At 44.9% G+C, this 27,224-nt stretch overlaps 1 protein-coding gene across 1 annotated transcript in view; it reads left to right on the forward strand.

Moving 5' to 3' along the window:
- The window catches only part of LOC138582363 (2-amino-3-ketobutyrate coenzyme A ligase, mitochondrial-like), a 222,369-nt gene that overhangs the window by 150,088 nt on the left and 45,057 nt on the right, over positions 1-27,224 (forward strand). Inside the window, exons 3-5 of the mRNA XM_069653623.1 lie at positions 9,499-9,645; positions 10,371-10,525; positions 11,160-11,242. Of these exons, the coding sequence (XP_069509724.1) occupies positions 10,413-10,525; positions 11,160-11,242 (196 nt within the window). The 5' untranslated portion in view covers positions 9,499-9,645; positions 10,371-10,412. The remainder of the gene's footprint in view (positions 1-9,498; positions 9,646-10,370; positions 10,526-11,159; positions 11,243-27,224) is intronic.

The raw sequence follows: 27,224 nt of genomic DNA on the forward strand, positions 1-27,224 counted from the left end.
TAGTGTTTCTCAAACCGGATAAGGATCCCCTTCAGGTTATACATTACTGATCAATCATTCTAATGATCTATGAGAGCAAAGTACTGGAGAAAATACTTGCATACAGCATAAATACTGTTCTTGCAGGTTTATTTGCAGTTGATGAAGTTGGTTATGCAAAGGGCACCACGCATCAGAAAACCGTGCATGCTTTGCAGCCTTCTCTATTACGCAAGCACCAAAGATCGACCAAGGGAAGCTGTTGCTAGGGATGCTCAAAAAGTCTTTGATCGAGTTGACTGGGATTATTTCTTTGAGTTGCTTAGAATTATGGGAATTGGTTTCCAATTTATTACTATGATCAAATGTCTATATTCTGAACCATGATTCAAAGTCCATATTCTTGATACCTTCTCTGATGTCTTCCAATTGATCCAAGGCACCATGCAGGGCTGCCCACTATCACCAATTCTAAATATCCTTGGCCCTTGAACTCCTGCTTGAGAGAATCCATAGAGAGCCCAGTATTCAAGGGATTACAATTAAATGCCAGACAGTTAAAGTTTTGACCTATGCCGAAGATGTACTTGTATACATTACAGTTCCCAGCAATTCTATCCCTGGTTTAATGACAATAATGAATGAATATGGTGATATATCAGATTCCAAAGCAAATTGAGATAAAACGGAGGTTCTACCATGTGAGGAATTGTCATTATACTTGCTCTTTTATAATACAGGATGGGGATTCGAACATGTATTGCGCTGCATTGTCTTGCTTCCAACAGTGTAGAAGCCATGGGATTTTTAATTTTTAATAAAATGAGGTGGGTAATTCCACATTCCCCTTTCAAAGGCACCATGCCAAAAGCATAGTGCATACTTGTGCCGTGCTGAATCAGTATTCTGATCTGCAGAACCTTTTCTATCAGTGGCACAGTGCAGGTTCAGTGTAGACAAGTGCTTATTTGACAGCTGCAGTGACACCCCAGTCTCTGCGGCACAGGGGCTGCATTTAGGACATGCACCCATGTACCCAAACTCATAAATATAAATCTAGAATCCTGGTGGCAGAATAACCCCTAAAGAAAGCCATAACTGGTTAGGGTATGGTGGATGGTAGTCTCATATTTATTACAGCCACCGTATTTTTATATCACACTTGTGTCAGCCCTGTGAACCTAGCTCATCTGTAAAGGTGGTAAGTGTATTTTCCCCAGACAGGGCTTTCTCTACACTGGTAGCCCTGTGGAGTACCTCTCTTTGATTTCATTGTGAGGGCAAGTAACCCATCCCCGGAGAGACAGCGAGTCCACAGGAAGCTAGCCTGGCAACATGGATCAAAGGAGCACTTGCATTCACACAGAAGTAGCTCCACACCAGAGGCCTTTGCTTCTATTAAGGTGGGGTTGGTGTAGGCAAAGTGGGTTCTCAGCAACTAGAGGAAAGGTTCTACAATCTTTTATTTCCCTACCTCTATCTCCTTTCCTGTCCCCTCCACTTCCTGTAGAACAAATTACTTTGGGTGCAATGTCAAAAGGCAATGTCCACTGGTTCCAAGAAAAGGGATTAGACGCCTAAGGCGCAATAGTTTTAGTCCAATCACTTGTGGACTTTTACTTTTAAAAGAAGGTGTCTCCTGCCACTTTTTTTAATCACTCTGGAACAAACACCTGAGAAGGATTCATTGGACCTTTTTGGAAGAGTTGCACTTTCCAAAACCCTCAACCTCTGAGGTGATGAAGGAGCAGACTAAGGCAGATGAGAGCTCTGACCCCCTTTACACTCCCAGGGCACATTGGGGGTGACTTGCTGTGCAACAGAATCTCCCAAGGCTGGGAGAGCAGACCCTGAAAGGACTTATTTTGTCCTTGAGCCCCTGAAGTGGGTCTCACAGCATCTGGAGTACAAGATCAGGTAACGGTCCCAGTTTTGCCACCTCAAAACCGGTTAAACTGATGTCAAGTCGTGTTCCACACTGTGGGATCCCACCAGTGTTGCTTTTTGCCGCTCGAACAACAGTGCCTGCATCTTGAACCCGCTCAACGCTGCATCGTGTCCTTGCTGAACCCATTGCCTGCTAGGCTCTAATCAACCACTTGACACCAGGGCTCAACTCGAACCACTAGACAGTCATTTACTGACTCGTACCAGGGATTATGCCATGACTCAACAAGACTCGCCCTAGGACTGCATCTTCGGTGAACCACACACTGGAGCAAAAGGATCACTGTTTCAAACCATTGCCATCTGCCCACTCGAACCACTGGAGTGTCACTCATCGATCTTTCCCAGCAGTTACAACTGACTACCTCAAACAGATCCTGGTAAGTGCCCCAATCTGCTTCACTGATAGCAGTCTTCGAACAGCACAGAGCTACCACATTCAAACCCTCTCCACAACTGGTTGCCACTTGGGCACATACAATCCAACATAGCAGAACTGAGCACGATCCACTCGCATCACTACTCAAAGCACGTTTTGATCCTGTTAACCATCCAAATACCCAAGACAAGGTGCCATCAGCCAATAACAGTCCCTTTTGGGCCCTAGAGACTAGTTAGGTCACCTGCGCAGCATTTACATCTAAAGACACATCCTTTTTGTGGTTTATAATTTTCTCATCACCTCTGTATTCATGCTCAGAGTGATAGATTTTCTTTCTTTTACATCTTCTCTGTTCTTTTCACAGGGGTCAGTTTTGTACAGTGTTTTCTATTTAGTTACTTTGCAGATGGTGTATTTGATTAAAGTAAATATATTTGTATAGAACCTTCATTGGACATTCCCTTTATTTTGGACTGTGCTTCTGTGCTGTTTGGGTCACTACCCGATCACATTCACACCCCTCTTAATAGCATAGCCTGCCCTCGGCCCGCATTACCACAAAAGGTGAAGGAGGTATATCTGAACTTTGCCTCTTTTACCTTCATTATTGTGTTTGTGCTTAGTTTATATAAGCATGAGGGTTGAGTTGATATTTTAGCTTCTACTCATCCCTGTACTCCTGCAGGGCAGAAGTCAATTCGTTGCAAACCCAACAATACGTCTTACCTGCCATTGGAAATCATTTGGGTTTGCTCCCTCACTAGGACATCCAACATCGGTCAGGTTCTAGAAGATACTTATTTCCCGATTCAAAAATGAAACACGTTTTATCTTCCATGGTGGGGCAGATTAGAAACTATTGAAGCAAACACATCTACAATGTGTTGCTTCTTGACAAGGATCCTTACGGTAAACCTCAATGAAATGGGCGAAATCGATCTACAAAGGCCTGCTCTTGGTTTGGCCATGCTTTATTGGCTCCTCTATTGAACCCTTTTCTAAGGTTAAAGACATTTTTACTTAAATGACAGTGCATGATTGCATTACTTTCAGCTACAAAAGGCGAATGATGCCACACTTCAAACGGGCTGCTTTAACTTTGATTTACTCACTGCAAATAGTCCTATCATATACCCCCACTTAATGTCTGACCGGAAATGTCACAAGGGTATAAATTAAGTGCTTATGCTCAATGGAAACAGTGAATCCCCTTAAATCTACAACCCATTGGGAGTGTCATTAAATTTGCTCCTTAATAGACGACATATGATGTGAGATTAGAAAGAAAGGACCGCTTCCTCTACCACAGAATCAATGTCACATTGTATTGGGTGAGGCTCAGAATTCATTGGACTCCGTTGAAATTGCACCTACTGAAGTTGCCTGATCAGGACATATGTGGGCATGGCCGGTCTTTGCGTCAGGCAGCCCAGGCGGCTGCCTGACGTCAGTCAGCCTCTAGGGGGCGCTGCACCAGCAGTCCACAGTGCTAGAATACACGTGTAACACGTTCGTTTCCTAACATTATAAAAGTGAATGTGCCTGTTCATTTTTATAATGTTAGGAAACGAGCGTGTTACACGTGTATTCTACCACTGGCACTGCTGCAAGATGCGGCCTCTGCCCTCAGGCAGGGCAGTGCTAGAATACACGACACGTTCATTTCCTAAAATTATAAAAGTGAATGTGCTTGTTCATTTTTATAATGTTAGGAAACAAAAGTGTTACACGTGTATTCTACCACTGGAACTGCTGCAGGCTGTGGCCTCGGCCAGGGCAGTTTCTAGTCTATTTGGTGCCCAGGGCTAAACACTAGGAATGCGCTCCCCGGCACCCCATCCCATGCGCCACTCCTACTGCACCCCATACTCCACTCCCGCCGCACCACGTGCACCACTCCCACCGCACCCTGCGCACCACTCCCACTGCACCCTGCGCGCCATTCCCAAACTACACCGTTAAGGAACTCCTACCCAAAGTCAAACAGTCTGTCACACAAGGAATGTATTGCCATTTGCAACGGTGAGCCACTTTTTCACTGGTGCCCAAGCCAATTTTATGCCCCAGTCCCACTTAGGCTGCAGATAATTAGGACTTGGCACGCCAACCAAGAGACCATGAATGCAGTATATACAACCAACAAAGAACACAAGATGCTGAAGGGGGTTTGGAGGCAACCTAAGCCAAAAGGGCAATCACAAGGAGACACCTGAACCCAATAAACAATCACTTTAACATTCTTTGAATGGGAATCAAGGGTTATGCTTTGATACTGTAAAGTCTTGACTGTTGTAAGGATACATGGACCAGGATTATTTATTTATTCATGCAATGTTTGTCGGGTACCTGCACATTTATTTATTTATACAATGTGTGTCGGATACAGGTATCCGACAAACATTGCATAAATAAATAAATTATCCGTTTCCATGTACCCGACAAACATTGCATAAATAAATAAATAGACCGGTTCATAGCTTAAAGAATATTTACTCAGCAACACTGGTCAAAACTATTATCCGCATAGTGAAGTAACTCATCACCAGTGCCATGGAAGTGGTTTAAAGTGTAATTGATATATAGTTTGGAAAAGAAGCAGAATGAAAGAAATAGCGCTGCTTTAAACTATTATTTTGGCCATTTTCTGGGCTTGCAGGGACTCACCATGGGCCCAAATGGGTCGGGGCCCATGGTGTGTCCCTGCAAGGCACGCACACTCTCCACAGCCCACTGCACCTCCCCTCCCATCTCAATGCAAGCACGAAACCATTTAGTGACTAATGATCCACCATTAGCAGTTTCCTGTCGGCATTGTGATGGAAGGGCTGGTTTTAGCTGCAGTGGGACCGAAAGTGTTTTTATTGGTGTGCTTAGGCCCCCACCCCAAGTGGCGCAAAAGAGGTCAGAGGGAGCCTCTGACTTCTGTAATGTCACGTAGTACTTTTTTACTACGTGACATTACAGTCGGAAGGGGCAGCGCCAGCACCTGACCTGCGGAACTTTCCCCATGTCAGTGCGCCACCCCACAAACTGGGGAATTCCATCCCCTCCAGAGGCTCCAGGGACCGGGGCAATTGCGTCCCCCGGGGCTATTGCACCCCAGGCAGTTGCCCACCTCGTCCAGTCCAAGAAACAGGCCTGGCCTCAGCCCTCAGGCTGGGCAGGGCAAGGCAATTGGCAAATAAATTAGCAACATTTGTTGCTTTATTACCTTCCCCCGGCCCCAGGTGGCACTGGCACTGCTGGCGCCAGCCAGGCCCATGGGCGCACTTGCGGTGTGCCCTCCTCCAGGCTATGGGTGCGCACTGACACTGAAGTGTGGATCGATTGGGGCTGGCTGGTGTTGTCGGCCCTGGCCATTACAGAAAAGAGGAGCAAGTGGGTCACTAAATCCTGAAGTTGTTCCCATCACAAGCACACACGGCCAAGCAGCAGCAGAATCAGCAAATACAAACAGCTTCTGCATCCCGCCCTCACTGATTGTCCTTGTTTCAGGAAACCTGTCAGTAACTACAGCCTGCCGAGGCAAGCACACTTCTTTCCTCCTGCTCCCGTCCTCGTAGGTGAGGCCTATTGCTGCATAGGCGTTTTATTTATTTTAAAATGTTATTGCGGAGATGACTGGGCCATCCAAGAACAGCCTCTGGATGCCACAAAGCTAGACACTTTTCTCAAGGCTCAAGTAGTCATGAAAAAGGAAGCGAGCACTGGTGGTGGACTCTCCTCAGGAGATCAAAAGGCCGGTTCTCGGAAGACCTGGGCAGAGTGTCACCGTCATCAGATCTTAGTCAGTTGCACATTCCAGCGGGGTTGGATTGGTCGGTCCGTTGGCCGGCCCAAAATCACTTCCAGGGCGATGCCCTGGGGGCCGGTACCACGCTTGGGCCAGTTTGGGGGTTACTACGCCCCCCTAGTTCCTGCTCCCAAGCATATTGTTCGTCGTTCCCTCTTTCCTGGGCATGCACTTCTGACTTTATGTTAGTGCAAGAGTTTCATTCATTTCACTGTTCGCTCAGACTTGTCTTATACTCTTCTTTGTTGTTGTGCTTCTTTTTTTTGGAATAGCAATCAGTCTAGTCTAACAAGATAAACACCTACACGAACGCACGTTGTGAATGATGGTGTGAAGGATGGATGCAGGCGCTGGACCAAAAGCTGAGCGAAGTCTGCACAGCATCTGGCTTGGGAAAGCGACTCAGCAACTACAGTAGAAACCATCCCCGTGGACGGTTGGCCCGTCTTCCGTATAATGCAAATACCCAGACTTGTAGGATGCATGCTTCACTTTCTTTGTTCCATTGGGGGCAACATGCTGTAGCATCAATTCATGGCCTTTAAAATACCCTGCACGGTGCAGCTTCCGATCTCCTTTAACACAAACGCTGGGATATGGCCATGACTAGCTAACGCCACATTAATCGAAGCCAGGCCTCTAAAGAATGGTTCAAGTGTTGGGGAATCACCAGCTCACACTTTCTGTCGTTTGACCAACCAGTGCCCAAAAGATGTTTCAGAGCGTGGGGCTCTTGATGCCGCCCATTTCTGCATTTGATACACCAGCAGCTAAACACACCCTGGGGAGGCAGCTCCTTCTGCATAGTCCATTTCTCTCCCAAGCTCGGGACAATGTTCTTTACCATAATGGAGAATGTGAAAAAGCGCAGGGCCCAAGGCTGGGGGGTGAGGGTGGAGGGCAAAGCGCACTAGGCTTGGGGTACAATGGAGATGCTTCCGCTGATACCCGCAGTACTCCAAGTCCCTTGAAATAAAATTTGTCTACACACTGCACAATGTGCAAGGGCCGCTGTTATTCAAGCAGCATGTGACTAGTAATTTGCAAAAAGTAAACTTAACGAGTCCCAAGAAACGGTCATCTTCCACCCTTTAAGAATTTGATTGTTTTTGTTTTTATGTTGGGATGGTAGGCATCATTTTTCTTTGTGATCTCACAGTTTCATGGTGCTGTCGGGAGCTAAAATTAGTGATCATGAAGGAAACATTTAAGAATTTGGAGAGTTCACAAGCATGAGTGAAACAAACCCCAATACTCGAACTGCCATTTTTCTTCCGCGGTAATGCACTGCAGTGTGTTTCAATATAAAGTCCTCATTGTAATGTCATAATTTTAGAACGCCACCTCTCCAACATTAACATTGGGAGCTATGTTGAATTGTACATGCATGTTAACTCTCTGCATATGTTTCAAGTAGACTTTACCACTCACATGGAGTATTGATATTGTTTACGTGTGTCCCTCCTAAATATATTTAACTTCCCGTGAAATATTTGATGCAATACATATTGTATAAATGCATGTATTTTAATGCTGAGATAGACGGGCTTGTACAGCTATCTGTGGGTATGTTGCTGGTGCTTGCTCTTGGAGGTTTGAGTAACACTGTTCAAGACCAGTTCATCACCTTTTAAGAGTGGCTAAAGGTTTGAGGTCATACGAATGACATTAGTGTAGATCTGAAATTGTCGATTCTCTGACCTGAGTCACAGCAGCAAACTGGTCAGTGTTACTAAAAATGAAGAGCAAAAGCAGACTAACATAACCATGCCTGTTCGGGTTTGACCCTCTTATTGCTGTTTTCTGAGGTTCATGAAATTTAGCAGATGCCAGCATTGACAATTTTGTTAACTCATAGTCCCCACTCCCACTGCTCAGCCCATGACACATGCATGAGATCACAGGTCGGGGGAGGAGGGGCGCCAACGATGCTTCCCGCCTGGGGTGCAATCTGTTGTAAGACCGGCCCTGTATGTGGGTTCTGTGACCTCGATGTGGGTTCCATACAGCAGATGCTCTTTACCTGCAATGACCTACACTCTTATTGGGACTCTGCTTGGAAAGTGATCTATAACATTATACACAAACTCCACTCTTTCCTAGATTATCCTGATTATGGAATCACCCACCCTTACCGAACTGGTAGGTGTCTATAACAGCGCTCTGAGATTTTGTCCATTGGTCGTCATTAAATTTGTGATTGCAAACTTCTAAAATGTGGCATGTATAACCGCGTCAGCAAGGTGACAATACATGAGCAGATCTAATGATTACGGAACAAAGATACAATATGTGGAATATCATCAATAATTCCCTTGACCATCAAGAGAGTTAACAGGTTTGGGCTAATCTGCATAAGTAGGGTTTTGGTCTACTCCTAACCTGCTCCTCCTCCTTATACATATGCTGGCTGCAGATCATATTTAAGGCCTGCTAGGCTTAGTTTGAAACACTGTTTAATATTTGGCTTGAAGATAGCATTTCTCATATTTAAGAGGTCTGTGCTTGCATCTCTCCTCCCACCCCAAACACCAGCCACCTTCTTCTTCCCTTCTCCCTCCAATATGAAATGCACAGGCCTAGTGAGTAGTGATTAGGTTATACTTTTGTAAGCCTAGGAGGGATTAATATTGTTGTACATTCACCACAGGAGCTCTTGTGCAGAAGTCTCATATGCACGTCTCAGAGTTCTTTCTGCGCCTGGGATCATCTTGCCAACCAAAGACCTCACGCTTGGTGCAAAGTCTCATCTTGTAGGATTCTAAGGAGAGTAGTGTCCAGTTGCACAAAGTCAGATTCATCACCATTTGCTGTAAATTCTAAACTTGAAGAGATGCAGAAAACGAAGATAATCAAGTGTATTGGATGCAACCAGGAAATGTAATTAAAAAAATACATTTTCTGAGTAATAACCTTTAAAGGGGTTTTCTCAGACATAAAGAAATTAAAGATAGGCTCTTACGTGTGCAATGTACTTAACTGGCATTAGACTGACTGAGGAATACCACTGAGACATGTGGCAGCGGTTCCCATATAACCTTATTGTTCTGTGTTCTTCAATGGAGGGATGGTTTGAAAAGCAGAGTATTATTTTTTCAGCACGCTCCTGTGTCTCCCCTTCAGCAACCACAATCCTATCTTGGCCTCTACCATCACAATCTTGTCTTCCCAGCCATCACAGTACTGCCATTTACTTTTTAGAAAATATATTTGATTGATTTTAAAGTGTGCTGCTGTACATATAATTACTAAAGGAGAGTGGATCTGCAATCACATTAAACATCTGGACATAGATATTGAGCCATCTAGGATGCAAGCCAACATTACATGAAATCAATGAACATTGTCATGTAAAAAGTAACTGTTAGAGGAATAAGTAGGTCGTTATCATCAATAGGCGCTCCTGACACATGAAGATGCAGTTCTTTCAGACGAACTGAACCACGCGTCCATCATTGATGGAATCCGCCTGTGCAAAGCCAACAAGTACCGCTACAAGCATGTGGACTTGCAGGACCTGGAGGAGAAACTCAAGGATGCTCAGGTACAGGGATGGGGGTGCGCCTATGGGAGTAACACAATGAGGCTCCAGTACGGCCATGTGTGGGGGGGGACTGCATATCATGGGGGACTTGGAGGCCCATGCAAGGGGAGGGAGGTGCATGCAGGATATCATGGGGAGGCCTTAGGAAATAACACAAGAATGCTGGTGAATATGGACATGGGGGGAGGGTGGGTCTTGACATTTTTGGTTGTCTGGAGGATAAACTCAAGAAAGTCCTGGTACACTGGTGTGGGCGACCCAGAGTCATAACTCCTTAACACTGAAAGTGAGGACTGGCCCGATGATTAGCCCACATGCAGTATTTTGGAGGTCCTGCAAAAGAATCTCAGTATGGGGGCCTGATGATCTTTTAAGAGTGATGTTTGTTTGTGCGGCTGGCACTGCGTCTGCGACCAGTGATACAAGGACATTGCCAGGTTACTAAGCGAATCACCAATGGTAAAAACTGGTACCCCAACCACCCTCCATAACTGGAAATACCAGAAGCTCTCCGTAGAAGTAAACTTCCCCAGGCGCTGACCTTATTATGAAGGCACAAATGGAAAGCAAAACATAAGCCAGAGTTTTATTCATTTACCTTAAAAAACAATAACAAAATGATCCTTTTAACGATATTTGGCAACATTTGAGGAATGTTTTGCAGCATTTTGGGTTCAGGTAAAGTTCAATTTCTCCTTTACTTCTCTCCTTCCTGTCATTTTCAGAAGCACCGGCTCCGTCTGATCGTCACTGACGGTGTCTTCTCAATGGATGGAGACATTGCACCGCTGAGGGAGATCTGTGACCTGGCAGAGCAGTACCAGGCACTGGTGTTCATAGATGAAAGCCATTCTACCGGTTTCATGGGACCTACAGGGAGGTGTGTGGGCTCTAAATAATAGAGTTATAAAAAGTGTTGGGGTGGGAGCATTGACTATCAAGTCACTATGGATAGGCAGGCTGGGGGTATTCCATGCTATCAAAGGCAGGAGAAAACACTGAGAACTCTGCTAAGCGGAAGGGTTGGGGTTGGGGGCGTCCAGTTATGGTTATTGGGGTACCGAGAACAGGTCTTCCCATCACTGGGAGCAGACTGGCTCTTTCCTGGTTATTAAAGGAACTGGGAGAAGAAGATACCCAAGTTACTGAAAATCCGCTCATGGTTATTAACGTTACAGATGCATGGTTAGAGTTCGCCTACAGCTACAGTGAAGTACTGATTATTAAAATTATAATTGTTTTTTTTATAACGCCCATAATGCCAAAGAGGTTTCTATGCGCAGATCCGGGATTAGAACCTGTGTTGCTCTGCGTCGTTTTGCTTCTACTTCTAAGACGAACGTGTTGCCACAGAGCTATAATACTCGGGTATACTACCCGTGTCATAATGGCCAAAGACTTTCATGGAAGCACCTTCTAAGTCAGGGGAACGTCCTATGCCATTGGATGGCGTGAGGTGGGTAAAATGGGAGGCATTGCCTTATTGACATTGTCCTTTCTCTTTTCCATTTTAGGGGCACAGATGAGCTGCTTGGGGTCATGGACCGAGTAGCAATCGTAACCTCCACACTCGGAAAAGCATTGGGTGGAGGCACAGGTATATTGCCTCCTTCCTCTCAGCAATATCTACAGTTGTTCCGCTTTTTGTTTGAAGGGTTGGTGCCCATGTTTAAACAAGCATTGGCAAAGCCAATAGTTTTGGCAATTTATTGTTAGTATTGTGAAGTATATTAATGACGTTTGTTAATCTTTAGCATGAATACAACAATATATATTCAAATACATTTTTGAACAAACTAAGTTTGACAATGAAACTTTGAATATCTTGTTTTTATTTCGATGAATAGTAATGATGAATGTGTTTGTTTTATAAAAATGTATTTAAATATATATTGATTTTATACATGATAAATATTACTTAGGATATGAAAGTTTGAAGTTTCTATGCAAAATGTAATGTTTGTCCAACTTGAAGATTGTTTGTAATTTAGTCAATCGGTTCATTGATTTGTAAAGTTTTTCCCTTAAAGAAATTTATTTCATATTTAAAAATGGCAAATTGTTTATTATAACGTCATCAACATTGTCAATATCTGTTCCCAATCCCCATCAAACTGTGGGGAAATTCCCAACTGCTCCAGGTGAGGCATGCCCTCACAACCTGGGCATTGCTCACTGCATGTACTGCTGTACAAGTGCTGCACGCTGAGTGCAGTGGAGCTCCCTTCCAAAAACCTGTGCAGGAGGCTTGCACAACAACCCCTGAGAAATCTGCACATCCAGTGTACACCAATGGGCCCCACGCTCGCGTGCGGGAGGCTCTCACTGCACCATAAGGACTGTGCAAACAAATGGAACGGGCACGTTGCCCTAGCTCTCGGGTGTTGCTTCCCCCCACAATACAGAGCTTGAGCAGGACACGACGTCCACATCCCCCGTAGCTAAACGCTTAGCACAGGGATATTAATAAATAGCTAAACATTTGCCGCGTGCATGAAGCGCTACCCTGTGGCTGCTAGTGTTCCACGGCGGTTGTTTCATTGTGGTCTGTAGGTGAAAGTTGAGAAGCCCATGCGGGTCAACTGATCCTTGCATTCCGGATACAGCTGATCTCGCTGGCTAGGAATAAGTTGCAGCAGTGTTTCGATTATGTAACGGGTTACACAAATCTATCAGAGCGGAACTCTGTGTTAGCAGGTAGCAAGCAGCAAATTGTGGCATGCATGGCCTGAAATCCAATAGTGATTCGCTGTTCTGCAAGCATAGACATTTGAAAAGATTGTACTGTCAATTTCTTATCCAAAATATTATTTTGTGTTCGTGGTGCAATTTGTTTTTCAAACTTTAAGCATGAGAAGAGCAGAGGCCTCAAAATACCTATATGTCAAATTATTAGACCCCAGAAAAAACAGATATGCACTCCAACTCACAGCCCCAGCATAGCAATACTTTAGTCAGCCATGGAGCGTTGTTGTATATTTAAGAATGTGCAAACAGCGATAGCACCATAAACATAAGTAAATTCAAATAATATGTCAATACGTGAACTTTGGGTGCAAGACTGTCATATCCCTCCTCCGAGGGCTCTCGTGTCTAGATGCCACATCTCGAGAGTAAAGGCGCCACGGATCTGGGGCCAGTTTGTGTTTTCGAAGAGTGTGAATCGCTGCTCCTTGCTCCGATCCCCCAGGAGGGGCGTACCCCTACCCTACTTCCAACATTGTAATCTGCACAGGTCAGGCAACACGAGAGATTTGCTGGCATTGAGATGATACTAAACAATCTACGACTTTTCCATCAATTTGGAAATACAAAACATTGAGCCTCTTTTACAGGTTCAAGCTTGTTCCCTGAGATGTGCCCACGAAGATCTATGCAGCAAGGCAATTAAGTGGCTGAGCTGGCATGGGCAAAGCCCTGCCTGGGCGTGGCATTTTATTCTGCGCTGTGTGCTCTTGCATTACCGAACATTAGTACCCGGCACGCGCTGTCCACGCGAAATACTACACGTGGATTGGCTCTTTTCCGAGCCATACCACACTGTATTCCCGTGGACGAACGTACGTGCCTGGGTTTGTTCCTGGCGGGGGGGCGTGGCAGCCCCTTAGCCAATGAGGAGGCTCGAAACGGGGCAATCCCTGCTCCGCGCCTCCCCAAGGCTGGAGGCTGCCTTGGTCCCCCACCGTGGACTCAGGTAAGTTTTTTTTTTTTCCTCAACCCCCTCCCCTGCAAACTATCCCCTTCCTGCCCCCCAACCCCACCTACCTTCTTTTTTCTTTTTCTTGAGAGCGAACGTGCTGGGAACACTTCTGTTCCCAGCGTGTCCGCTCCCGATGGCCGCCATGGAAAGGGAAAATGGACTATGTCTTCCCTTTCCCGTCACCCATTTTATTTGACTTCATTTTTTTTCTGTTTCGAAAGAAATGCCATTAGTACCCCGGTCTAACGGGCCGGGGTCCTAATGGCAATAAGACCGTCGGTGGCGGGCCAATACGCCCATGGTAATGCCTCCGAGGGCCTCGTTAAGGCCCTCGCTACACTCAGGCCTATAACGAGGGTCCCTGGGGGCATTACCCGGGGTGGTATTGGCCCACCGCCTCGAGTCCTATTGCCACAATGAAAAATGATTAACAGAAAAGGAAGCCCTACTTAAAAGGCACGTGTGCAGACACAGACCACTGGTGTCCACACAACGTGTATCCCATTCAAAGCAGCACACCTGAGCCGTTGGTCACAGTAGCCCAGCCAGCAGTTGGCACTGCCACATGCTGTCATTCCCCTTTGGCTGTGTGTCCCAGGAGCCTTGCACTGCTGGGCCCCTACTCAGACACATCAGATTAGATGGAATGATCCACTCATGTGCGCTCACTGCCTTTCCCATGCAGTCTCCGATCGCATTTTTAAAAGCGATCGGAAAGAGATATTAAACCCAGGGATGATGGCAAATGTATGAGCCCCCAGCATGCTTCCCTCCTGTGAATTCCCTGCGCCTGCACCACACAAACAAGGCATGTGAAAATCATCACCCTGGTCCAGAGCGACATACATATACTGCTTAGCAATCCTGTGCTCTGTGCTCTGTGGTACTTACTCAATTAGCCCCCAGTAACTGCATCACAATAATGGGAAAGGAGGCCTACCCAGCACACAAATACAAAACAATTGTGGAGTCTGCCCTTTTTAAACCGATGTACACGGACGATAAAAACAATAATACAAAGGAACCAGCGTGACAAACGCAGGCCGTAATAACATCAACCATCCCTAAACCAATGACCGTCAAATAAATTCCCCCTGCCGCATCCATCAAAAATGTTGGAAAATCGCCACTGTGCCTGTGCTGCAGCATCCTTTCAAAACACTGCAACAATAACAATGCATCCGGCATCCAACTTAAACAAGCCACCCCAATCCGCTGCTATACCCGAAGCATGGAGGAAATGCAGATACTTTGTAGCCCTGCAGGCAAGGGCAGCCGTCCCAATGGTAAATAATGTAAGCCCAAAAATCACTCAGTGCTAAACTGTAGTGGAAATAGATTACTTCATTAACCAAATACAAACACATCAATTAAACAGACAAAGGACAGCTTTACCTCTCTCATCAAATGTTAACTAGACAAAACACACAGCTTCACAGCTCTCTTCAAATGTGGAAGGAAAATGGCTTACTAGAAACAAAATGCCTTACTTGGAGAAACAAACAGACACTGCACAGCCAATCACATCCGAATGACATCACCAACTAAACATCCAATCAGGTGCTGCTTACATCAAAAACACTAGACCAATACCACACAAATCACTAGATTTCCTTTTTTTCGGTGCCATTTTAACTAAAACATACTAATACACTACCTTGTTTATTTTTAATAAAAAAAATACTGTAAAATGTGTAACATAACTTGAAAGCTGCAATAAATATATTTTAAAGCATCAATCAAGTCAATAACCTTTAAAAAATATTAACAGATGGCAGCTGCCATTTTGGAAGTAAAAATGTCTGACAAATTCACCACACAGTAAAAATTCAGCCAAAGAGTGTAAAAAAAAGGTGCGGTTGGAGGAAAAATGGGTGAGAATTGGCGGAAAATCCTATAGATTTCACTTAGCAATGGGTGTTATATGGGTGGGATCCATAGCCAAACTACATAAATTCATCCTCATATATCATCTGCATTGAAAAAGCATTCCAAACCTATATCCAAAGCCCCAATTTCAAGCTAGTAAGTAAAAGCTCTTATTTTAATGACAAGAGTTTCGGCTTTATAGGTAGCACTTTCAGCACCACCTAATGAACAAAACTAAAAAAGGAGGGGTCACATAGATCATTCATAAACTAGTACGGAGGTTCGAGAAAATGTTTGAAGAACATAGGATTGAAACTGTGTACTAAAGCTAACATGCAGCCGCTTAGTCTTAAAACGGAGCAAATTGCTTCACTGTGAAGCTGCAATGGCATGTGAAAAACACTATTCACTAAAACACTGGCCGAATTTCACTGTTAGGTTTTCAACTAGGACAGCCCCATTGTTGCCAGGGTGACTATGGCAACCATCTTGAACTCCCTTGTACCGAGGTATGGCCATGGTCCTGTATCAAAAGGGGCAAAGGAAATAGACTTACCTGTTTCTGAACCAGCCGTAACAAGGGTTGCAGGCTGTTTCCCGACTTTCAGGCAGCAGATGTTTGGTTTCGGGTCAAGAGCAGTGTTGCCAGGTTGGAAGAAAAAAATAAGCTGAATGTCCATTCAAAACAAGCTGACTCCCATGCAAATAAGCAGAAAAACAAGCACACACCTAAAATGTTGCGGATAAGTCACAAAAGTCAGAAACATCACACTACATTATAAACATACAGATGGGGCATAGACACAGTATGTTACAACAACAACATACTTTATTGAATCCTGGTGATTATGGCACTGTCTTGTTTCCTCTGTTCTTGCAATCTGCTACTACTTTGGCACTGGCGCAGTACTTGCTCATGTCTGCATATTAATTGGCCCACCTCACCCAGGGCCATCTTAACAGTTTTTGGGGCCTGGCACACAGAGAGCCTTGTACCCCCCAAAACCCATATACCCCTTGAACCCCCCGAAAGCCATGGCCTCCACCCGTGAAACCCATGCCACATTGCCAAATGCTGCAGTTGCCGACATGCGCCGTGGCTCATTGTTCCAGGGAGAAGATACAGACTCTTATTCAATTATGCAGGAAGACCACTGCTATTCAGTCAAAACAATAACTTTATATCACAAAATCATGATTGCTAAAAATTACCATATCAGCAAAAATAATATGATGAAACGTAGAGTTTGGGTATAAGGGCTAATAAAGAGGCGTTCTCATGACCCCTTCCGTCCCCAGCACGTTTTAGGAGTGTTTTTAGGTGACAATTGTCTCTGATAAAATCTCGGCAATCACTGGTGTAGGTGCTGAATCCAAATCAACAGCCGTCTAGGGCTGGGCACTGGCATGGCAGTGTCACTGCGAGTAGCGAGTGCAACTGTTGCGACGGCTGCACCCAAACCTGCAGTGGGATGTTTATAACTTGTCTTTGCCAGTGGTATGCTCTCTCTGTTATACACGCATGTGGATTTGCAATGATTATTTTCAGTCTGTGTAAATATAATATGCAAGCCGGACAGATTCACGCTTCCAACAATAAACTGATTCTGACCACTGCTCCCATTATTGGCAAGCGGTCATTTCATTGATCATGTTTTTAACAGAAAAGTGCACCCTGCAACTATGTAAAAAGTCCTAAAAAGCATTTTCTTATGTACATAGCTCTGCCCTATATTCCATACGCTAGTGAGCAATGGGGTTGTTCAATGTATACACATGCAACACAATTGTTTTTGGGTAATGGTGTGTTTTCCGGCTGCCCCTAAGCCATAAGGAGGCCACTGGCATCCCGCTGCCCAGCAAAATAGTTAGAGCCACAATGTAAACCCAAGGTACAAGATGATGCAAGAATCTGCTCACGATCATTGGGTTCAGACATAGGGGGATCCAGGATTAGAACCCTAATGTTTGTGGTTCCACAATAAACAATTTAGCCACTTCTAGCTAGACCAATGTGAGAAATCTAGGGGTATTCTCCAATGTAGTCCCAGAGAATCCTCTATTCAGTTGGCCAGGGCAGGGCCATCACTCTTGGATCCCAACGTTGGGGGTGCATGAGCGAGGGAGGATCACCTGGGTAGGGGAGCCTGGGGTTGTTCCCATTGGAGTACCCCAGGTGAGACGAGCTATCCCATCGGGACAATAAGAGAGGAGGAAGAAGTTCCGGAAGCCTTTATGGGGTATTCAGACTCTCGTAGCCCTGATAAAGGTCTTATTACTCCAAATTCAAAGCCCATTATTCATGGTCCAAGTAAGAGAAGGAAAAGGGTTAAGTACACCAAGGCTAGATAATGTTCCTCTCTCAGCTGTCGATCTCCTAACAGTGTTGTGGTAAATAGAAGTAACCATCAATCCCAATTCAATTCCCTCTCTCCCCATTTCCCATCAGAAACCCCTTCCTCAGCTTTCATGGGATATTTACAATCCCATTCCATCTACCCCTCCCCATTTCCGACAAATACTGGGAAAGAGAAGAGGCAACCTAGAGTAGTGAGGATTACCTGCACGAAACACCTTGAGAAATGAAAGGAAGACTGCTACCTATTACCATTTGGTTGTCCCCTTAATAGAGTGAGGCAGGGTCAGGCAATTAACACCGACTACTTGCACCTGACTACACTTGATTCCCGTTTAAAATATAAAAGGTGTGGTTTTGCACAATCAGAAGAGCGAGCTGTGTATGCTGAGAGAAGCCAAGAATCCAAGCAGCAGGGAGCTGAAGGGAGAGAAGTCTGGAGGATACAGAAGAGAGCGGCATGCCGAGACGCTGGCACGGTGGTTGTGAGGGGCTGCAGCGTGGCTTGGGGACCGTGTCTCTGGGGAGCCGGATTGTGGCAGCCCGTGTCCTGCTGGTAGCATGTGGAGAAGTGCTCGTTCCCTTGGGACGTGTTCCAGTCTCAAGGGGAAATGAGGGGCAGCTGGTGAGACCCTGACCTTGATCCCTATTCCTGGAGAGGACCGCACGCCAGGACAACGCTACCTGGAGTTTCACGCTTGGAAGCGAGGGAAACTCAGGAGCGTGCGGCTAGCTGGAGTGGGAAGGGCGAAAGACAGAGTTTGCAAGTGGCACAAAGCAGAAAGCAAGAGAGATAAATAAAGGCGCTGAGAGAGCAGAAAGCAAGAAAAGAAGTGGAAAGTGAATATGAAGGGTGCGAGTGACCCGAAAGTGAAGGAAAGGTGCAAGTGAGCACCGCAGAGCGCAACAAGTGTGCAAGAGTCACGGAAAGGAAAGGCCAGGTGCAAGGGTGCACAAAAGCAAAGAAGTTAATGTGCAAGAGGCACAGTGAGGAGAAAGTGAGCTCAAATGAAGGTGCCAGGGGCACAGCAAGGTGAGTGTTTCCCTGTCGTTTCATGCTCCAGTGGTCACCGCCCACATTTTCAGTGGAGCCAACTACTGCAATTTACTCTCTCTAGCTCAACCGTCTGATCTCATTCGACACCTTCAGCTACTTCAAATTTCTGCGGCACGTGTCGTCTCATGGGTCCCGTTTTCCTCTCACATCTCCCCTATTCTTCGCCAATTGCAATGGCTTCCCATTGAAAAAAAGAGTGCAGTTTAAATCCCTTTGCGGAGTTCAAAAGGCTTTTCATAGACAGGGCCTCAATACTTGCAACAAATGTTATGCCCCTATGTTTCCCAGTCGAGCCCTTCACTCTCGTGATAATGCTGGTTTCTCAATCCCGAGTATCCGGCTCTCTCGGGTGGACACCCACGCATTTTGTGTTGCGGCCGCCAAACTTTAGAACTCATTCCCACATGAGTTGCGGCTTACGGAGAACCATTTTGTCTTTCGGCGCGCCATAAAGACTTTTAATGGTTAGGTTGGCTCTTCTACCTTCTGGATTCAGCGCCAAGTTGCCTTAGAGTGTTTGTGCGCTCTAAACATATCAAATCAACACAGACACCATGGCATTCTGACATGTCACTCACAGACCCTGAAAGCGACGAATGCTGGCCATGAGCTGTGTGTATGATGTTAGACGACAGAGCAATTGTTCCCCCTGAGTGAATTACTCTACATGCAAGTAGTGTCATGGTAAATTATGTAGTGTGACAATACTTGTGAAATGCACACACAGACCGTTTATCAGCATGCCATTCTAACAGGCAACACGTCCACAATGCTATATATCTAGCACCTATGTCCTTTGCCCTTGCAGGTGACTCTGGATACCCCCAGCTACCATGGCTGATGGCACCCGTGCAGAGTCCAGAGATGCCACAGGAGGTGGCCTACAATGAGGCCCGTGTCCGTACCAGGCTCTGCGTTGTGCGTACCTTTGGCCTGTTGAAGGCTTGTTTCCAGTGCCTACAACGGTCTGGAGGGGCCTTAATGTATATGAAGGCCAGAGAAGGTCTTGCCTGTGCAATGCTGCACAACATTGGCCTCAGACGGAATGTCCCCCGGCCCTCTGAGGAGGACATGCCACCCGCACAAGCGGAGGACTCACAGTAAGCAGGAAGGGGGAAGGGATGGACATCTAGTTCGGCAAGTACTGATTGACAATTATTTTAGGCCAATTGATATGCACTTGCTATGCACCTCTGTATTCAGTCACATTATTAATTAAACACTTGCACACAATAAGGAATGTCCTAGCATTGCTTCAAGTGAACCTTTTGATGAACAAATGTCAAAAAATTCTCCGCAAAACACCATCCCTACAACACGTCTCCCCTCCTCAAACAACCCTTTCCAAAAAATCATCCCCAAAACACCATCGCTACAACACCTCCCTCCTCTCCAAAACACCTCTCCCTCCCCAAAAAGCCATCTCCAAAATACCATCCCTTGCAATGTCAAACAAAATGCGTCTCATAGCAGTCACTTCCGGTGCCCCGTGGCCTAGTAGCCTTCTCCAGCACCCTAGGTGCCAGAGGGTGCTGTGAGTGGCACCTAAGGTACTGGGCTGTGATCCATCTGTGGGGTGACAGAGGTGGAGGGATCCGATGTCTGGCCTGAGGTATGCTGCTGAGTCAGCATCATGCAGGAATTTAGAGGCTCTGCGAAGGCTGACAGAACAGAAAATCGTGCGACACAACCCCGCTCATGGCCTGCATGTGTTCCACCTGCTGGCTCGCAATTGTCAACCATGTTGCCTGGAGCTGCTCTATGGCATTTAGCCATGTCCAAATTGCTGCCATGTTCTGTAAATGCAGACCTTGTGGTCTGTGGATAGGTTTGGGGCTGAGGCACAGGGAGCGGAAGCCTGGGTCATCTTCCTCGTCGGTGTTGTTACCTGTGCCACAATGGTGTTGGGGCTAGTGATGCACTACCTGAGATGGTGAGGAGGGTGTGCTGGTTCCCTGATCTATGGGTGCCAGAGCAGGGAATGCAGCCAAATGGATTTCTACAAGGGACTCTGTGGCAACTTTGGTGTCAGCCGTGCCCCCTGTGTGGCCTGTGGAGGGGCCACTGGGCACGGATGTCGATGTGGGGATGGTGCTTTCGTCTGTCTCTACCTGAGTTTCCACAGTGGTGGTGTCTTGTGGCCTTGCTGCCTCGCTCCTCCTCTTACTCCCGCTGCCTATGGGGCCGGCCTGTGCAGGAGTAGGAATTGGACAGAGTGGCAGCCGTGGAGTGTCCAGCCTCTTCACTATTCATGGACTGTGCACCTGTTGGGAGAATAATGCCATGCTGTCAGTCCTCTTGCAGACACTGAAGTGATATTTTGTATGATTGGCATGAGTGGTATTAGGCCAATGAGTGTAGCTACTGCTAGGTGGAGGTAGTGCCTATTGAGGGTGTTGTGAGGGGTCAGCAATGCAAGGTGGAAAACTTTCGTAGGTTTGTTCAAAATGTGCCATTTCATTAAATTATAAAAGTTATTAAACGCCTCACTATGTCTACTCAGAGGAGGATTTCCCTGCCTAATGAAAACAAGGGGAAACACTAACACAGGATGTGTGGCCCTCACACTTAGATATCAATTACAAAGAAAATATATGGCATTTAAGTTAACAATTACATATACAGTTCCTTGATAACCTTTTAGTAACCTGGGTGAACACCCTTCCCCAGGATTTAAGGAAAATTCAGCTTGAATGTTAAACAAAAAGAGACAAGTAAATCCATGTAGATAGAACAGTCTCAGTTCATTTCCTGATGGTTCGATGTCAAGGTAAAGCCTTTTTAAACAAAGTTCCAACAACAACAAAGCTTTTGTTGGTGCTAAGAATTTCCACTTCACCACAACAGTATCCGTGTTCTTCCTACCCACAATGCTTTTCCACAACTTCTAGTTTTCCCAAAACAATTATCACAATTCAAAGGAAATACAGCTTCTGCAGATGTTAGTGAAACACAGTTCTTGGTTAGTAGTTAATATGTCTCTCTTCACAAAATTAGGATTCACAATAGACATCTTTGTCATTATAACTTCACAATGTTGCTGCTTCTACTTCAACAACTTCACTTCCACCACAGTCCACCATGAGGAACTTCTCCTTTGTCTCATAGCATACCACTTCACTTGTACTGCTGAAGTCTTGCATCCACTGACAACCAGATATACCACCACAGTGCCAAGTACAGAAGCCAAGTGTTTGGTGGAGTTTGGTGTTTGGTGCTCAGAGGATTTACTTCCAGGAATTGTTTGGCTGTGGGCTCTGCAGCTGGCCCTTTAACTGTTAATGAGGAGGTTCAATAGTATATTACTAGCAGCCAGTGCAAACGCAGAAGCCAAGTGTTTGGTGGACGGCTGGACTTCTGCAGACCAGGCTCCCAAAATTCAAAATGTACTTGGTTCATTCTAAACTCACACCGAACATCGATTCTTAGTTCTGTTGCAAAATGGTGCCTGCGGTGTCAGCGAAGGAGTGACAGCGGGCTCATGCCTTTGAGCTCCTTTGGTTGTCGTCTCTGAATGCGTTAAACTGCGGCCGCAATACCGACTAATTGGTGGCAGCGGAGGAGTGACTGCGGGCTAATGCCCTTGAGCTCCTTCGGTTGTCGGACTTGACTTCTTTATACCGGCTACATATCTGCGGCCGCAATCCCAGCAATTGGTGCTGTTGAAGGATTGACTGACTGCAGGGTAATACCTTTGAGCTCCTTCGATATCAGTTCTGACTTTGCCATCTTGCAGCAATCTAGGTGGACGTAACTCTAACTAGTACTTGGATGGCAGTCTCGGCCTGAAACGAAATGAGGTCTAATGAACTACTGAATGAACATAACATTGTTTAACTAATGTTACTCATAATTCTTGACCCGCCAATTTATGAGGGGACTGATTGTGGGCTATTTTGTGTCCGAACCCCTGCATAATTGGAAAATCCCAATAATTGAACATTGGAACACATCTAATTGAAACTAGAAGAATTTAATAAGAAAGTGATGGTGTGCTTATTGTGCAATTCGAAAAAGACCAACGTCCGCACATTGATCATTTCAACTTCTCTTAGCTTGGTTGCCCAGCACCTCTATTGCCTACTGCTGCTTACAATTGATTCATTGTGTTATCAGAAGAGAGCAACTGTTGGTGACAGAGTCTTTGACCCTCTAAACATGTGGAAAGTAACAATTGTAGGTGTAAATGATCAGGCTTATTACTGTATTAAGAAAAACATGTCATTCACAGTTTGTGGCCTATAATCATATTGCTATATTAGAGTGAGAGCAATTGTGGGCCACTCGTCTTATAATTAATTTGATGGCAATTAGGTGTATAGACAATATATAGTTTCCCAAAAATACTGCATATTTTAAGCAGAACACTTTGTATATCAGATATCACTATAATAGGTACTCAAATTGTGTACTCATCTGGCAACCTTAAGTATGTTGTAAACAAGGACCTAATGACCTCTGACGGGCCCATGGGATCAGGGCTGGCTCTCGAATACCTTAAGACAAAGTAGCTGCATCTCAAGGAGGTTGGGGTGCAGGGTTCACATACTCCAACACAATTCAATAAGGACCACTCAAATGGTTCAGCACAGAGACTGTTAAGTTCATAAGGGTTTATTCCATTTCCCTGCTGACACAGCGCATCACTATCTGTTATGCAAAAGTTCCCTGCCTCGGAAGAGAACCCCCTCTCAGCACTACACAGAACCATTTATAGCAAAGTGGAGGGAGCAAAATGCCCCCACCTCTCCCTGCACAGTCTTAAGAAACTACTTTGTTACATTAGCTCATTGTCAAATTAATTTTAATTGGACTAAACCCTTCAAAAATGAAATACACTCTAACATGCATTCCTAACTCTGCTTCGGTACTCGGTTCAACTTATAATTGTGCAGCTGGATTCTTTCAGATAAGGCTTCAAACATAACCTCATTAAAAGTCTAAGTTTTTGTCCATTAGTCAAGTTTCTGAAGGCATGATTGTCCCTGAACGTCTCAACTTTTAAAATGATCTCATCATTGCATACTTTGAGCTCCTCAGTCTTCTTGTTCAAGCCACATTTTGCTTACATGCATTTTCATTTAAAGGCATTTTTAGCCTGAATGATTTCCTGTCCGTGTATATAATATCTCATTGTCCATTCTGTGCTTTGCACCTTATAACAACATGGTAATGCCATTTTCGACTTTATAAACACAATGCCTTAGAATACTTGTATGTTGTAACATTATAAAACCCATTTTAGCATAATTCAACACCACATACGTCCTTTTGACTTTCTCAGTTTAGGTTTAAGTGGGGGGGGGGCTCCACCTCATTCAGCTGTTGATTCAATACACATTTATATAGGTTGGGACCTCCATTACACTCCCTCGTCTTTAAAGTTCATTTGTTTGTAAACCAACAACTTTAAACTATATTCTATTTCCATTCACCTTACCATTTATCTAAATATTTCTTAACACAATCTTATAATTCGGCATATACTAACGCATTGTCATACTAAAACAAACATGTGTGTCTACTTCCTGTAATTGTGTGCCTTTAATCTAACTGTATGCCTTGGACTATTAACAGCCAGTGTGAGACTCAAGAGGTTTGGTCAACCTATAAGGTATCCCATTAGCCCATTGTCTCTCTGTATGTCACACCTTGTCTGCAACTCCTACCCCATCAAGGCACAGTCTTTCCTTGAGCATCTTCTCCTGCCCATGAATATCATTTCACTTCGTCCTTTCCTCTTGTCCACACTCTTTCCTTTTCTGTATCTTCCATTGTAGTTGTCATGAGTTTGGCGTTAGTGGACCGTCTGTGTCCTGTCGCCTTTTCCTTTCCATTGTGCTGTTTTCACAGTTGGTCTCCCAGGTTCCTTTTTTGATACTTAGACCAGAAGTCCATTGTTTTTTCTTTATCACATGAGGTACAGTGTTTTTTTTTTCCAGAGTGTCTCTCTTTCAAAAGAGTTCATGGTTCAATGAGTCCACAAGAGGGGACGGTTTGGCATGGGGTACAGGGTTGGGGGGAGTCCTTTTGCAGACATAATTCAGCGTTGGGCTTTCACTGGGTTCCTCTATGACCTTCCTCTCTCCTCATGCGGTTCGCCGCCAATTTCCCAAGTCATACAGGTCCCTCGATGTATACCTGTAATATAAAACTGAATGAGTTTCTTTTGTAAATAACCGGGTCTCTACTTATCTAACACATTTCCTCCCAACCCATTTCCTTAAAACCTCTTTTCGCATTTGCTCTTTTACCCTGTATCCTAGAAATCGAGACATTCCCTTTTATTTGACACCCCTGCCTCCTAGACAAGCTACAAAACATTTCCTTTTAAACATTTCCCTTTTGTGGGTCATTTTTACACCATAACTAACATATCCCCCATTCCTAGCACTGTGTCAGCTGGCTTAGACAATGATTTTTGGTTTCAATAACACTTGATACACCACGTCCTTCATGGGACACATTTTCCCCTTCCGGGTGCCATATGCAACCCTAAGGAGACAAAATAATTAAAGAAAGATGTTGTCTTCTTTCCTGGTCTTCACGGCACGTCCCTAGTATGAATGAAACGTCCTTGGGGATCCCCTTTGTCTGTAGAAAGTCAAGATAAAGGCAAAAGTAATTCGGCATTTGCAAGGGGCCAGGTTTTCTTCTGGACTTTAACCCCTTTCCTCCCTTTCTGCTATCAAAAATACTCTATGGTTCATTCTCCCTATTCGTTGGTGCACATAAACAACTAATGTCCAAACCGCCCTGCAGGGATACTTAGTTTTTGCTGGGTTCTTTGCTCAGATTAGCTGTATTTCTTCCAGGTTAGCAGCCATTCTTCCTGGTTAGCTGCACATACTTCCTCAGCTTAGTAGCCATTCTTCCTGTTCTTTTCTTCTTCGCTGGTTGGACCATGGTCTATGCTTGTGCTTTGTGTTCATCCTAGGGAGAAAAAACAGAGGCGTTTCGCTACACACCATCCCTCTCTGACTTGATCTAGCCTACCCCTGTCTTCTAAGACTATGGCACCAATTCTTACTACGTGCCTCCACCTTTATCGTTCCCATTAATGTCTTGCCTATTCTAATGCTTGCATACCTCCATTGTAAGTCCCACCTTTGCCTGTTTCAGTGTAATTCTTCTGCCTTTCGCATATTCCAGCCTTTTGGTGGGACATAGGAACGGGGGTTTAAACTTCCAGCCTCATAGGTACAGGTGGGGAGAGATAAAAAAGTAGGAACCCATGGCAGAGACCCATAGAGACCAAAATGGTAAGGCGGCAGTCAGCAGGAACCAATTTCAGACTAAGAACCCCTCCATAACACAGAGAGAGAGAGCAGGAGCGCCGAAACCAGACAATATTGGCAACATAGCAAAGTTGCAAGTGGGACTGCTCAACACCCGATCCCTAAATAAACATGCCCATAATGTTCATGACCTCATCAAAGAGAAGGACCTTGATTTACTTTGTGTAACGGAAACCTGGCTGAAAGATCCTATTGGTCCAGTGTGTGAACATGCGGTGGCAGAGGGTTACATAATATATAACAAAAACAGAGAAAACGGTATAGGCGGAGGAGTTGCCATCATTGCCAGAGACACTTTGAAGCTATACAAGGCTGATTTTGTATGCTCGGGCTGTGAGGCAATCCAACTAAAATTTACATTTTCACCGAACGATAGTCTTAATATCATTGCCCTCTATAGACCACCTTCTCTAATCTCCGGTTTTGAAAACGAAGTCACTTCTCAAGCTGCTAAGCTTATCTCGACCAACACCTGCACACTGCTGGTAGGAGATATGAATTGATGGAGAGGGAACATCGAAGATAAGGAAGCAATACAGCTGGAGAAGTCCATGAAGAATCTGGGCTTCCCGGTAGTAAATAAAGAACCAACCACCCCCCAAGGGAATCAGTTAGATTGGATTTTTACCAATAACTTGAAGTGCCATAACGTTGTTACCGTACCATGTATATGGTCGGATCATCATTTGGTCACTCTGGAAATAGAACTAAACACACCTTCCGCACGAATCAAAAATCCCCACATTAAAGTTTGGAGCAGACATTTTAAAAATATAGGCCCTGAAATATTAAAACCACGCCTACAGAAGGTTGCTGAGTCCTTTCTGGAAAAAGAGAACTGTGAGAGCATGCTTAAGAAGTATAATACCCATATGCAAGCTCTGGTGGAGGAATATGCCCCTCTGAAACAGAAATTGGTGAGGGGAAACAACAACTACCGTACATGGTACAGCGGAGAGCTTAATAATCTTAAACAGGAGAAACGAACTAAAGAAAGGATATGGAGGCAAAATCCCAACCAAAGTAATAAAGAAAATTGGAAAAGGGCTGATCACTGTTATAGGAAGGGGATTAAGGAGGCAAAAAAGCTATTACAATAAAGAAATTGAAGCAGCATCCAACACCAATAGTAACATTTTTGACATACTTAAGGGGATGGAAAAACCCAGGGTGTTAACACCACCACATACACCTACCAGAGAAGATTGTGATAAGGTGCAAGAAGCTTTTGCTAATAAGATCCAAAAGGCTAGAAACAATATTATTACAGCCAGAACCGATAGTGACAGACCTATCACC

Source organism: Ambystoma mexicanum, chromosome 3q (assembly GCF_040938575.1).
Source record: "Ambystoma mexicanum isolate Mex_15411 chromosome 3q, UKY_AmexF1_1, whole genome shotgun sequence".
Taxonomy (NCBI): domain Eukaryota; kingdom Metazoa; phylum Chordata; class Amphibia; order Caudata; family Ambystomatidae; genus Ambystoma; species Ambystoma mexicanum.